General features: G+C 33.1%; 1 protein-coding gene across 1 annotated transcript in view; it reads left to right on the top strand.

Moving 5' to 3' along the window:
* The window catches only part of MS3_00005828 (uncharacterized protein), a 128229-nt gene extending 115391 nt beyond the window's left edge, over positions 1–12838 (top strand). The window contains exons 32-35 of the mRNA XM_035729481.2: positions 1693–1808; positions 3778–3950; positions 8455–8605; positions 10416–12838. Of these exons, the coding sequence (XP_035586582.2) occupies positions 1693–1808; positions 3778–3950; positions 8455–8605; positions 10416–12605 (2630 nt within the window). The 3' untranslated portion in view covers positions 12606–12838. The remainder of the gene's footprint in view (positions 1–1692; positions 1809–3777; positions 3951–8454; positions 8606–10415) is intronic.
* Positions 12839–16221: the final 3383 nt, after the last annotated feature.

The following is a 16221-nucleotide window of genomic DNA, read 5'->3' as shown; positions in this document are numbered from 1 at the left end:
CGTAAATCAAGTTGAAAAGAAGAGCCCAGATAGATTTCACAATCTAAATCATTAGATTTACTTAATACAAGCTAATTGAATGAACATCTAGATTTTCAGTTTACTTGTTCGTTGAAGATCGGCGGTGTTCACGTGAACATTGTACAGATACAAAACGATTTATGTTACTTATTACCAACAAAAGGAAAGAAAGTTAAAGTTCTTACGAACGAAAACTTTATGAATAAACAAGAGGTAAATATCTTAGTTTAAATTGGTTAGATCAGTCATTTATTTGTTAACAGTTAATGTCAAGTTACCTTTTATGTTACTTAGGTGCTTGAGCATTCTGACTTATTCCAGTGGTTCACATATATTTATATAGATGTATGATATAATCATCGTTTCGTTGACAAGTGTACGCGTAATCTACGTGGAAGTCATGTACACACAACAATAAAACTATTCACTCAATAAAGGAAAAGTTTTGTATTAAAAATACTTTGATTATGCATTGAAAGTCGGTTTAAAAAACAAGATATATTTATAAGCCTTGTAAAAATCTATTTCATAACCGTTTGTGAGCTAGATTCTTAGTCGAACTCTATAAGGTGTATACAAGTTAATAGTTTTCTCTGTCTAAAATCAGAAACAAAATAATTGAGTGTTTAATTCTGAGTACGAAGTTTTTAACTAATTGTTTCATTATGGATTAAATGTCTTTTATGAATAAGTATCAGAAGGGAGTTTTGTGAAGATTTTAGAAATTTCAACAGTTGAGATCATGAGACAATTGCAACTAGACCACCATGGAAAACCTGAAAGTATCGGGTGGCCGTTTCGTTCTATTGTGGAACTCCTCAGCAGTCTGAATCCACGATCCCGCCCCCTCCCGCGAGATTCAAACCCGTGATCTATCAGTCTCGTGTGCGAAACGCTTAACCCCTAGATCACTGAGACGGCATCCAACGGTGTTAATGTCTAACTTCAACTAATCCACCGAATTGAGCGACACATCCACGATTGTCATCAGTGAGTTACTATCTCACAACAGACCCGGTTGAACTCCACTGACCACGGCTTCCCACTAGTACTTCAGAATATACCTCTTGAAGCCGGTCACTAGTGAGTATATGCTGATTAGTATCAGATGACGTTTTGTGTACATTGTATGAATAATACTAAGAAAAGAAATACAGCAGTTCAAATGGTTTTTACATATTCTCTGTCTGGTATGTAATAACCATCACTCAAATCAGAATATTTGAATTACTTTTCAGTACCATACTTCTTCATTTATAGTTTTGTTTCAGATGTTGAACATATGAGTCGATCTAATCTAGACCACCACTGAAAACTTAGAAGCATTGGATGGCTATTTTGTCCTAGCATTAGTATGGGAATCGAGTCCCGCATATGTGATCGCGGATGAGTATTGCTAAGAAGTTCCATACTAAGACGAAACAACCATTCAATACTTCCAGGTTCTCAATGGTGGTCTAGCTTAGATCAACCTATGAATTTAACCATCAAAATTATTACAGTCTCCACAACTTTCCATTCTGGCATTCGTTAAAGTTTTAAAGTTTAATAATAATAATATTCATCCATTATTTGTCATTAATGCTACACAATGAAATTCCCTTTCACAAGAAACGGGTTTTCTTTTGAACATTCTCGTGTTTTTTCTTTCCTACTTTTATTCTCTTATAGCTATTATTATGGAGAATTTCTCTTTATTTTATTCAAATGATGAAGATGCTATAATGAGTTATAATGATATACGCAATTTTCAATTAGCTTGGAATATTATTGATGTGAATAGAAAAGTGAGATTATTTAAGTAGTATTATTAGTAATAATGATGGTAATCGTATATAAATATATTTTTTTTGCAAAACTATAAGCAAAGTCTATGCTAAATATTGAGTAGCAGTATATACTTGTAGAATTATGGTCTACTATAATATTAGTACCGCTCTAATAATAAACTTAATCCTAAAATGGTAGACTTGTCATGATGTAACTGCCGAATCTATAAGATCTTACGTAGAAGTCACATTATTATTTACACCAACTCATCATGTCTTAACAATTATCAATATATGATGAAGAACATACTTGGACTAGAGATAGAACAATATATTTAATATGAATAAAAGTTATATGCAAGGCCAAGCCATGCCATCCGATAGATTTTAACTAATTAAATTCATTGTTCCCACTTTCCTCATCTTTGGGTTTCTCTCCGTGTTAAACGTTAGATATCTATTTTCCCAATTGTCTCGTGTTCAGCTTTGAGGATTGTGTGATTAGGGTCAAGTGCCACTGAACACTTACTAGTAATGAATTTTGCAAGGTGACTAGTGTGGTTCAATCAAATCCGATATAAGTTATTTACATAACAATGGAATTAGTGGTGATTAGTTCAAGTTAGAAATATAAAGTATTGGATATTGGGTCAATAATCTAGAGTTTAAACGTTTGTCACAAGACTCAAAGGTCTTAGATTCAATCTGTACTTTACTCCTGGGTACTCATTGCTCAAGAACTTCATACAAAGACTTAACAGATCCTTAGTGCTTCTTGATTTTGAATGTTTGTCTAAATAGGATCATTTTATAATGTAAAGTATGAAATTTAATGATCTTTACAAATCTCCTGCAGTAATACATAAGATTCAATTCATTTTCGGAAAATTCGTTTCCATGTAATTAAAGATTTATACGATAAGCTTTTGTCATACCTACCATCATCTATGATTATCATAACACGATAAACTTATACTGAAAACTTACTCGAATGAATTTTTAGTTCAAAATGAAGTGAGTTACTTTTCAAGTGTATATTATTCCTAATTAAATTTATATTACTTAATATTGAATACAATTTATAAAAGTCACATTGTTAAAGTGACGGATATAATTATCGGTAAAGAATAAGATACACTAATGTAGCTGAATATATTAATCATTAGTAAGTTTGTAAGAAACTTAATCAATATGACCTACTTTTTAATGACTAGATATTATTATCAGAATGGGTTTTGTGGAGGTTTTTAGAAATTCCATTTGTTGAAATCATGAGTCAATTAAAGCTAGACCACCATGGAAAACCTGGAGGCACTGGACGGCCGTCTCGTCCTCGTATAGGACCCCTCAGCAGTGCGCATCCACGAACCCACACCTCGCGGGATTCGTACCCAGCACCTATCAGTCTCGCGCCGGGCGCTTAACCAACTAGACCACTAAGCCGGAGTTCTATTGAGAAGTCGTTACCAGTGGAGTTCAACTAGGTCTGTTATGAGATATCAACTCACTGAAGACAGTGGTTTACGGTGGCCCGATTTGGTAGATTGTTTGGAGTTAGACATTAATACCGTTGGATGCCGACCAGCTCAGTAGTCTAATGGCTAGGCGCTCGCACGCGAGACTGATAGGGGGCGGTATCGCTGATGCGCACTGATGAGGAGTCCCACAATAGAACGAAACGGCCATTCAATGCCTCCAACTTTTCCATGGTGTCTAGCTTTAATTGACTCATGATTTTAACTAATAAAAAATTCTCAACTTCGATAAGTACTACTGAAACACTTATAAACCATTTATTCGTTAATTATCAAGTAATACTTTATATTAATATGAATGTATAAATTATTTGTTAAGTGGCTTTCAATTATGTAATTTTTTTGTTCTCCTATATTCCCATTTCTTGTAACCTCATTTTCCGTGTCCCTTTTTTTCTGTTTTAAAGAAGTAAAATAAATGGATTTTTTCTCTTTTTGTTCTTATTAATTAGGGTGTTGTCAAAGCTTATTATGTACGATTTCTACTACGTCTTATTCCACGTGAACGAGTTGGTTTTGATTTAGTTAAAAAGAAAGATCAACAATTATTTAAAGAAATGTGTTATGAAGTAGAAACACTTCGTGGTGGTCGTGATAAAGATGTTAGTTTTCATGATGTTTTAATGTAAGTACATTACTTGAGATTATGAAAACTTTTATACATCTATATGTATAATGGTATAATTCAGCTGTATAATAAAGTGCATATTATGATCGTTTACAGTTAGATTTATAGCGTGGTCTATTCTACGAATCTAGATTAATTAAATTTATATATAAACTATTAACGATTAATTTTTTAAAAAGGGATTTTTGTGGATATATTATAGTAATTTTAATAGTTAAGATTATAAATCAATTAAACCGAGACCACCATGATAAAACCTGAAGACATTAGTGAAGAGTCCCGTAACAGAAAGAAACAGCCATCCCAAGGCTTCCAAGTTTTCCATGGTGGTCTAACTTCAATGAATTCATGATTTTAACTTTTGACAATTAATTATTTTCAGAATGAGGTTTTGTAGAGATTTTAGTCATTTCAATAGTTGAAATCATGAGTCAATTGAAGCTAGACCACCATGAAAATCCTGACAACACTAGGCCAGTGGAGTTCAACCAGATCTGTTGTGAGATATCAGCTCAATGAAGACAGTAATGTTCGGTGGCCGAATTTCATGGATTGGTTGAAGTTAGACATTAACACCATTGGATGCCTAGTCTAATCGTTAAGCGCTTGCACATGAGACTGATAGGTCCTGTGTTTGAATCTCGCGGATGCGCACCAATGACGAGTCAAACATTAGGACGAACCAGCCATCCAATGCTTCCAAGTTTCCCATGGTGGTCTAACTTCAATTAATTCACAATTTCAACTATTGATAATTAATTATTTGTTATTGTTTTCCTTAATGTCGATTATTCCCCCCCCCTCTGTCTCTCTCTTTCCCTCTCGAAAAATGGTTTTCTGAATAAAGATATTTATTACTTATTTTTGTTTTTCTTTTTCTAATCACGAAAACTTTAATATAATTGAATAAAATATTCAAAATAAATTATATAACTGAGTGATTGATTGATTGATTGAAAACTTTAACTCCAAGAAAGTGTTAATGTATTCCAATAAATAAGATACATAAAGTGAATAAATGAAATGACTATTTGTTAAAGCTTATATATGACTTCATATAAAATGGTGGTCTAGTTGGTTAAGCACCTGGCGTGAGACTGATAGGTCCTGTGTTCGAATCTCGAGGAGACGGGATCGTGGCTGCGCACTGTTGAGGAGTCCCATACTAGGACGAAACGGCCGTCCAGTGCTTCCAGGTTTTCCATGGTGGTCTAGCTTCAATTGACTCATGATTTCAACCAATAAAATAAAGTGTTTAACATGCAGTTTTGTATCAAATGAAATTGATTTAATACAAAAGTATGTGATCTAATAATCAGATCTCAGCTCAATTCGTACCTTCTTTATTTACTAGATCTCAGTTTATTGAAAAAGATAATCAACACAACTATTTGTTTTATATCTTAATGTAAGAAAAGGAAATGATAGAATAATTGAGAAAAGTATATATCGATGGGACAGTATCGAAACTATAATAGTTCTTGGTCTACTCTTTTAAGTAAATCTTTATAAAATATTCTACTAATTATTACTTACAATATAAAGCATAAATCTATACATATAACTACTACTTAAATAAACTACTTAATCAAATTTTCTTACTTCATTTATTCACTTCATCACATACTTCATTTATTATGAACACAAAATACTAATATAAGTAAAGAATTAATTCATTAAGGAACATAATCAAAGTTAATTTAATAAATTTAAATAAGAAGGGGTTTTGTGGAGATTTTAATAACTTCAATAATTGAGATTATGAGTTAATTGAAATTAGACCACTATGGAAAACCTAGAAGCATTGGATGGTCGTTTCATCCTATTATGAACAATGTGCATCTATGATCCTGCCCCCACCACTCCGTGAGATTCGAATCTAGGACCTATCAGTCTTGCTCGCGAGAGCTAATCATGAATATGCACTGTTAAAGAGTTTCACAATAGGACGAAATGACTGTTCAGCACTTCCAGATTTTCCTTAGTGGTCTAGCTTTAATTGACTCATGATCATAACTATTAAAACTTTAAATGAAACATAAAGAAAATTAGAAATGTTACAGAATAAATAAAGTAAATAGTCTTGGAGATGACTAAATTTACTAAATTGAAACTGACTTCACTCAACTGAGTATATATATATACATATATATATATATATATATATATATATATATATATATATATATATATATATATAAGGGGAAGTGAAGAAGAAAGCTTCGAAATAAACTAAGGAGTAATAAATGAAATAAACAATAGTACTAATATTAATATTAATCAATAATACTGTTAATAATGTTTATACTGATCTTAAATATAAGAGTTTTTATTCAGTTAACTTAGAAACAATATTCCTAATCTTGTTTCGGTCTCTTTATTTGTTTGTCTGTTTGTTTACTTTCCCTTTCTTTTATTGTTTTTTTTCTTTTATTTTCCTTTATTTTGTGAGAACTAATCAAAACAAAAATTATGCTTCATTTTGAACTTAATATTATAATCATAAACTTTTGAGTAAGATAAGAAAATACACAATATTTATTGACCTATTCAAATAATACATTTAAGTAGTTAAGTATGTGTACATATTTATATTTGATTTGCTAAACTTACTACTACCCAGTAGGTCTTGGGCTCGAATCCCACGAGGCAGGATCGTGGATGTGCATTGCTGAGGAGTCCCATACTAAAGCGAAATGGCTTTTCAGTGCTTCTAGGTTTTCCATAGTGGTCTAGCTTCAATTAACTCATGATTTCAACTATTGAAATTAATAACAAATTGTTAATTCAATTATGAAATTAAAAAGAAATTAACAAAAAGTTAATTTAATAGTTAAGTTCATGAGTCAATTGAAACTAGATCATCATAGAAGACCTGAAAACACTGGACGACCGTTAATTTTGTTATTTTGCCATTGTTTGTATATATTTGTCATTAAAAATTGTCATCGACTAAAAAAGCTCCGTAGTAGTAGTGTCTATCTGGTTTATTATACTTCTCTGCCAGTTTCTTCGTTGAATTATATTGCCTTCCCTTGCAGTAATTCCCGCTGTTGTTGATAAGTCTACCATGTATTTTTGTTTGTCAGCTCTAATGCTTCTCTTCACTTACTTGTTGGATTCTATGTGTTCAGCCTGTGTCTTCACTTTCTCTGTTCTTGTTCGGCTGTTGTCCAGGGTTTTGATAGACATCCATTCCTTAGGAAGATGCATCTTGTAGCCCAGCACCTCCTGATACGTTGAAATTAGTGCTTCTTTGACCCATTTTACAGTTGTTCCCTATGGTTGTTTCCTCATCCTTGAGTAGATTTTGTAAGGCCTGAAACTTTTTGTGGAGAGCTATCTTGAATTTTTCGAGTTTGTCGGTATCTTGAAGGAAGGCTGTATTGAACCTTTGTGATGCTGTTTGTCCAGTTGTCCATTGCTTCTTTGGCTTCCTAACAACCGGGTGGTGATCTGGAGCTACGTCAGCTCCTCCCCTTGTTCTCACGTCTTCCATTAACCGTTTGATGCAAATTTGATCGATCTGATTCTGTATAATGTGATCCGTCGAGATCCATGTAGCTTTGTGTATGCGTTTGTGAGAGAATATTGTACCGCTTAAAACCATTTTGTTAAATGCATACAAATTTGCAAATCTTTAACCATTCTCGTTCCCTTCTCTCAGTCCATGTCGTCCCATGGTATCCTCATACCCAATGTTGTCCATTCCGACCTTGTTGTTTATGTCTCCCATAAGGATGGTCAGATCCCTTACTGAGCACTTCGCTACCATCGATTGCAGCATCTCATAAAGCTGATCTTTACCTTCTTCGTTGCTATCACTAGTAGGCGCGTTACACTAGATAAGATTCATTGTAGTTCCCTCCTTTGTTTTGAAAGACGCTTTAATGATCCTGGATCCATGAGACTCTCATTCTGTGAATGCTTTCTGTTCTTCTTTGGATAGTGCCAGTGCAACTCTTTGTGTGTTGGAGGGATTTTCTTCTTCATGACCAGAGTACAACATCTCTCAAACCTAATCTTTTCTATCCAGCTTGGGTCCAGTGCGTTTCGCTGATTCCTAGAACCCCCAAGCTGTATTTTATTATTTCGCCTGCTATCTAGCTGGTCCTCCCAGTCTCCGGAAATTCCATGTACCTTTATTAATTGTTGCTCTGGTTGCTAGGAGGAGCATCGGCCTCGTGGATTTTGAAGAATCTCGGCCTTCACCATGAGACGTTATAATTCTTCTAAATGGAGATCCTTTAACTTCCAGGGCAGAGTGGTTAAATAATTCACTATGGTCAGTGTTTTTCAGCAAGGTTGTTTTCTACAGGATTGGGTTGCTGACTCCATGCCCAACTTTCCTCCTTTACTCGAGCTTAAAACAGACAGTAATCTTACGAGGGTTCCAGCTGGAGTTATCTAAACAATAAACAGTAAAAATGTAATTTGTTTTTACTTATTAAAGCATTGAACGAAACAGTGATTTTCTCTTTCTCTCAATATTTTTTAAAAGGGTTTTAGCTTATAGAACTGTTGATATTACTAAGACTTTACAATTAGAAGAACTTATAGCTCGAGAAGAGTTAGAATATGCAATTGAAGAAGAAGTGGCTCGACAGACTATTGCAGCATGGATTGAACGATGTATTTTTAGAAATAGACAGGTAATTGTTCATTTTCCTAAAGGTTTTCTTTTCAGTTAGTACCAATATTAAATATTAGTTATGTTGTATTTTAACGAGACATTTATACTTATAGCTAAAGTGGGTAAATCTTACCCCGAGATCATTATGATCATAGGAATTAGGAAATACAGCCACTAGCTGTATGCACCAGCTATGCCAGATAAAAACCTTTTTTAAACGCTTTGTTCCGATTTAACTTTAGGTTATTGATATATTCTGCAGTATTTACCAACAAATTTATAGATGAAACCATAATGGCACTTGCATATATCCCTATATATTGTTAATTAGTTTCCCCATTAATGGGCTAATTACAGAGATATATATGATTAGACACTTATCCAGTCCAACTTGACTCTTAATATATCATCAACCAGTATCAGAGCTTGATGGAAATTATCTGTAAACTACATAAACCTTTCCTTAAGATCTTAACTATATAAGGAAATATATATTAACGAAATATCAAAGAAAGCAGTTTTTCATGAACATTAACGAATGACTGAGATGATAAAAATCCATGTCAACCACAATTTTCTTTCATGACTAACCATACCGACTAACCTTATGTTGCCAACCTTTGAAAACTGAGAAACACTGAGGAGCTTTCTCATCTTGATATAGAACTTCACATCCATCTAGCAGTTTAGTTAGTAGATTACTGTTTTTGACTCACCACAGATACTTACAGTTCAGGAATCTTGTAGTAGGACAATTTAGCTCTCCATTAATTCATGATTTCCAATCGTTGTCCTACGAAGCTCAGTTTATGATTCAGACTAGAAATTTGCTAGAATGGCGGTTTACTATATTGTTTTCTACCCACCCAAACTGCAATAGTCATAATGGCGTCTGAAAATGGTACTTGTTAATACTAAGCCACTGGTTCATTCAACACCACAGGTCACAGATCTTAAGCGGAACATGAGAAAATCCTATTAGTGTGTATTCCTTCAATGTATGCATTAATACATTTGGTAGTGAGACGAATATCGATAGTAACACTCGATCGTTGTTATGCAACAACACGAATTGATAAAAAAATAGAAAAAAGGTACATCATCTTCTGACCCTGCTCTGGTACAGCCGAGAGTGGGAGGAGTCCGCTCTCCCTCTCGAAATGCTCTCATATGGCCACGCGTATATAGCGTTTGTCAGGGAAGTCCTACTTACTGCGAAGGGGGTGTTGTTTACGAAATTGAGAGGACGAAAAGCGGATTCCGGCGCTTTAACCAGGTTGGTGAACATAGAGAGTCCACCTAGGGGAGTTGGAAAACCCTGATTCTAAACCAATGTTGCACATGAGTTCCAGTATCCTGAAGGAACAAATGGCGTATGAACCAATCTTTGGTCAGCAGCTACCACGGGACTACATCTCTGATGTTGCTCAACTGCTTTGTAGATCAGACCTTTAGGTCAAAGGCTGCGTGTGTGGCCCCCTAAGAAAGCCATTTGCTTCTGTTTGGGCACCCAAGGAATATCACAGGCCTCACACAAATCAAATGAGATTTGCGTGGGACATATGTATTTGGTGCCCCTCCCTTATCTGCTGACTCGAAATTGTAGAGATAACCTAACTGTCGTAAGGCCTGATTGTTCATGGTTTAACTCATAGCCAGTTAGCTATATAAGTATTCTTGATGATCCCAAAAACAGGGTAAGATAACTGTTCAATGCTTCATCGTTTTCAATGAATTTCAAGCCAAAATAAGTTATTGATGTAAACTATCTTTATATATATATACATATGATTATCATTTCCGTTTGAAAAAAAAACAAAACAAATTAGAAACATGGTCAATTGAAATTTAAAATGCATTCAACTATTGAACGTCAAATAAGCACAAGCATAGATGATAATGATGATTTAAATAAAAAAAGTGATTTTCTAATTAATAAAAGTGTACGTATTAAAAATCAATCATCAAACATCAGTAAATCATCATCATCAACAACAACAATAACAACCACAACGACAACAACCTCATCATCATCATCATCATCATCAATATCATCACCACCGATAATAATAACCATTAAAGATAATGGTGGAAAATCTATGGAAAATCCAATGGAAGCAAGTCATGAAAGAGCAAATAAAATATTAGCACCACAATTAAAAATTAATAAATTAACAATAAACACTATAACTACTACTTTTATTCATCATACAATCAATACTATTCCTATGACTAAATCAATAAATCTCTCTTCAATATCAACCTTAACAACTATTCATTCTAATATGATAACAACATCAACAATAGTTAACAATTCAACAATTCAAAATAATTCACTTCATCAACATTCAAATAAACATAGTACAATTTTAATAAAAAATGATTCTGATGAGATGACTACATTGACAACTACTCCTTTTAAGACAAATATGATTGGCAAACATGATGATGATGCTGCTGCTAATGATGATGATGATGATGATGATGAAGATGGTCAAAGTTCGATCATTGAACAATATGATACAGATTATCAACAACCATTATTATTATTAGATTCGAAACAAGAAAAGAAATTATCTAATCCTATTGATAGTGGGACTAGTCAGTTACATCAATTACAACATAAATCGATTTCTAATAAATTCAATATAGATCAAATACATAATAATAATAATCTTATTCATTATATTAATGATAATCATCAAATGACAACTCCAACATTTATTGATACATGTTTAATGAATAATGAGAATAGAACAAAATTATATCAAACTAAAATCAATACAAAATTATCTAAATCAATGATAGATGATCAAAAATCAATACAATCAATTGAACCTTATCAAGTGACAATTATTGAAAATGTGATGGGATTAGATATGGAACAACAACAACAACAACCACAACAACACCACCACCATCACCAACAACAACATCCTCCATTATCATCGAATATAAATACATCACAATGTATTCGTACAAAACCAACTGTATTATCAACAATTAAATCTTTATCCACTCATAATAAATCAAGACAAAGTGTCATTCAAAAATTATCTAAATTACCAGATGTTGTAGAAGATTCAGATGAACAAGGTGAGAAACGTTTAGTTTATAGTTGTGCAAATAATAATAATAATAAGGATAATAATGATAAATTCGATAGAACTATATCACAAACAATGGAAATGTATAATTTGAAAGGTGATTCAATGAAAAGAAAAGATATGAATCATTGTAATATTGATAATAATTTACTATCTAGTGATTATACTACTCATATCGTTACTGGTAGTAGTAGTAGTAGTAATAGTAGTAGTAGTGGTGGTAGTACTAGCAACAACAATAAAATTCAAATAAAAACAAATGATAATTCATCTATACAACACGATATAATATTACCATTACAAAATGAAATGATCGATAATGAGAGTAAATTAATGGATCCTAATTATAAATATCATCATAATATTTATTTAAGTAAACATATAAATGATTCATGTGATGATGTGAAAAAATGGTGGCGTAGTCAACTTTATCCAAATTTACAAGGACAACAACAACAACAGCAACATCAAAATAAACAAGCACGGATACAATCAAATATTCACCATAGTAATACTCTTAATTCTACTAATACTTCTACTCTTACTCCTCCTCCTCCTCCTCCTCCTCTTCCTTATTCAACAACAGTAATGGATGAAGAAATTATTTCAATACTAAATAGTCCTAAAAAGAAACAACAAAGAGGACATAAAAATCAGCCTAGAATTATATCATCATTAGCTAGTAAACGACGTTCAGGTGTAGCTGCTATAATTTCACGTCGTCCATATCATCAATCAAGAGTAAATAATCTATATGATGTTACTATTGATGAATATACAAATGATTATATTGCTAATAATAATAGTAATAATACTACTAACCATAGTAACAATAATAATAATCGTACTGTTACAAATATAACTAATCGTATTGACATCAAAGGAAGTCATTTATTACAGAAACATGTTTAACATTATAGCATAATATAGTTGAATGTAGTTTGATTGTTTGTTTGTTTGTTCTTGTTCTTATTGTTTATTAATGAAACAATCATTTTCAATTCCATTCCTTATGTCAATATTATTCTGTTTATTGTTTACAATTCATTGATCAATTTTATTTGTCATTTGTGTTTCTAATATTGATATATTGAAAAAAAAAAGAAAAGAGAGAAAAACTAAAAATTTCATTTATATTACTTCAGTCATTAGAGTTAATGTAATGTTTATCTTTTAATAAACAATAATATTAATAATATGTACTTACTTACTTACGTCTGTTACTCTCAATCGAGCATAAGCTGCCGACCATCATTCTCCAACCAACTCTGTCCTCCACCTTCTTTTCTAGTTCTATTCAATTTTTGTTCATTCTTCTCATGTCTATCTCCATTTTTCGGCTTAATGTGATCTTTGGTCTTCCTCTCCTTCTTTGCCTAACCTTGAGGATTCCATGTGAGGGCTTTCCTTATGACAAAGGTGGATGTTTTCCTTAATGTGTATATTATCCACTTCCATCACTTCTTCCTGATTTCTTCCTCCTCTACGATCTGGTTTGTCCTCCCCCACAGTAGGTTGTTGCTAATAATGTCTGGCCGACGGATCCAAATTATTTTGTGTAGACAACTGTAAACAAACACTTGTATATTCTGGATGATGGCTTTCGTAGTTGTCCATGTTTCCACCTCATACAGTAGAAATGTGTTGACATTTGTATTGAAAATTCTGACTTTGGTGTTGGCTGACAGATAGTTGTCTTGAGTTCCAGATATTCTTCAGTTGTAAATATGCTGCTCTTGCTTCTTCTATCCACGCCTTCATGTCTGTATCAGATCCACCGTGTTCACCAACGATGTTGCCCAGATATGTAAACACTTTTACATATTCCAAAGCTTCTCCTTCAAGTGTGGTTCGATTGGTGCATGCTGTGTTGTATCGGCGAATCTTGCTTTCCCCTTTGTGTATGTTGAGACCTACCTTCCTACTTCTTTTCAAGTGTTATTCATTCTTCTCATATTTGTCAACATTTCTCGACGTAATGTGTTCTATGATCTTCCTCTTCACTTTTGGCGTTGAGGATTCCATGTGAGGGCTTGCATTGTGACGCAGTTCGGTGCTTTCCTCAATGTGTGCCCAATCTACTTCCAGCGCTTCTTCCTGATTTCTTCCTCTGCTGGAATTCGGTAATAATAATAGTAGAAAATCTATGCATTTGAGTTTTGTGTGCTTGATTACTCTCTATATTCTTATACTTTGTAAAATAGTAAACATTTAGAGTACAGTTCATAATACTTATTTACTTACACCTTTCACTCTTCGTGAAAGAGCATAGGTCATTGACCAGTATTCTTCATTAAATTCATGATACAGTAGAATTACAAAATATAATTTTCTTGATTTTAACTAGTAAGTTTGATTATTTATTATTAAGTACAAAATTAACTAATTATCAATATGGTGAGTAGCAATATAGATAAGTTATATGTACGAAGAGTATCTTATTACATGATTCACCAGCAGGGTGTGCCTGAATTCCAATGACGGTCTTCACTCTGAAAGTCAAACTCAGTGCCTTTCTTTTCAAATGACCGACGCCGTAGCCGCTGACATCCGGCTGGTAAGACTCATGTAATAATAAATGCCTGTCCTGAATTCCTCCTCTGTACCAAGAGTATATAATGGTTTGCTAAACTATCAGTGTTTTAGACGATTTTTCTAACTCTAGTAATGTTTCACAATTGAAATCTGGATGAAGTTAATGGACAGCGGTTATGAAATAGCTACATTGTCCAGGTAAAGTATATACACAAATCAGGTGGTATGTGTTTAAATATGCCAATGACGTTCATATTCTGTAAGCTCTTTCAATGATACCCATATATATAATAATTTGAAAACAGGTAAAGATGTCACTTGTTTTCAAATGTCACTTGAATATACTTAAAAATATTAATCGACCAGGAGGAATTTGAGAATTGCCAAAAAATTTATTGATATCTGTAGATTGTGTTCCCTATAGATTTCTCTCATTTCGGATATCACTGCAAATCAGATGTTTAGTTCCATTATAAGATTTTTGAGCAATGCACACTAATGACTATTCCAAGGATAAAACCCAGGACCTCATTGTCTTGAGGCTAACTTATAGCTATTGGAATCATGTGGTAGGCCTTCAGTGATGAAATTACAGCTTCAATAAATTTGTGATATTGTGTGATGGTCATTTATTGTCATTCGCGAAAACTGACACATCCGAACTCCAATCATTATTTGTCACTAGAACTTCAGGAACATATTGAAAGAAGTCTTTAGTCAGCTGACTGTTGTAGCTTAGTTCAAATGGGTTTCATAGAAATTGATTTGTCTGTAGATTGCATTTGTCACTGATTTAACGTTCCACAAAAACCTTTCAACTAAATTATTAATATCTCCTATTAGACTATGAGTATTCATGATTAGGTTAGATAATCGGTAACGATTACCCCCAGGTTAGATTGGTTAAACTTTGGATCTTTGGCAACTGAGTTGATAAAGTAAGGTTCTATTTTCAAAAAACATAAATTTGTCATGAAATGTGAGGCTTTTGTTAGAATCCTCGGACTTACTCATCTACATATATTCATAATCTCAACTGATATATATACTTAGACCGTAACAGAGTAAAGCACATTGAGTGTGTCTGTTCCCACCACCCCACTTTTAATTTCTAAGATAATTGAACAGTAGAAAATTAAATTCTTTATGGGTTCAGTCAGTCAGTAAGCTACAATGCAAGACCAGGTACACATATGCGTCGGTTCAAGTTGCCATACTTTATTGGCACAATAAGATGAATACCAAATCCATAAAGTAATTACTTCAATAGCAATAATATATATAAATAAAGATTGCATACAAGGATTTGATACAGCGAGAAGGAATTAGTTCGTAGGAAGGAATATGTAAAGTAAATTTAATCTCACAGTTTAAGAAAAGACAAAGTGTACACACCGACGCCATTGTGATCGATTCTGAGCCATGTCACTTACAGTTTCCAACCATTGGTCACGATAATCAAGCGGACCCCAACCAAGTAGTTTACATCTATCAACATGGTTAAGATTAGAAGTTAGTGATTTCAAGGACTGATGCCACGTTTTGGTTTGTCCTCCCTTAACTCTTTATCGGTTAACACAGAAGCATTGTTTAAAATGTTGACATGGTTCTTATGAACTAATGAATAGCTATGCTATTTATATTTGATAAAATAGGCTCAAATGAATGGTGTATTTTAATCCCTATATTTGAGAAATAATAACATTTCAAGTCTAAGATGTCATACAAAATAATTGATTAACATAAAGATTAGTCAGTTCCTTAACAGTATTGACTATAAAACTTTCCGGTTGGCAAGCATTTAACCATTTATATTCGTAGTTATTTTATGCTTTCTTCAAGTTTTCTGTTACTGAGTAGTGAGTTATTTACAATAACTGATCATGGACTAATGATTACTTTGTTTTTAAAGTCTTTGGTGTTGAACAAATTACTAGCATTAAGATATAGTGTTGACATTAGGCTAGATGACTTGAAATCGCCTTTCCATCTG

The sequence above is a fragment of the Schistosoma haematobium genome, chromosome 3, assembly GCF_000699445.3.
Source record: "Schistosoma haematobium chromosome 3, whole genome shotgun sequence".
Lineage (NCBI taxonomy): Eukaryota > Metazoa > Platyhelminthes > Trematoda > Strigeidida > Schistosomatidae > Schistosoma > Schistosoma haematobium.
This window is presented reverse-complemented; position numbering and strand designations above follow the sequence as displayed.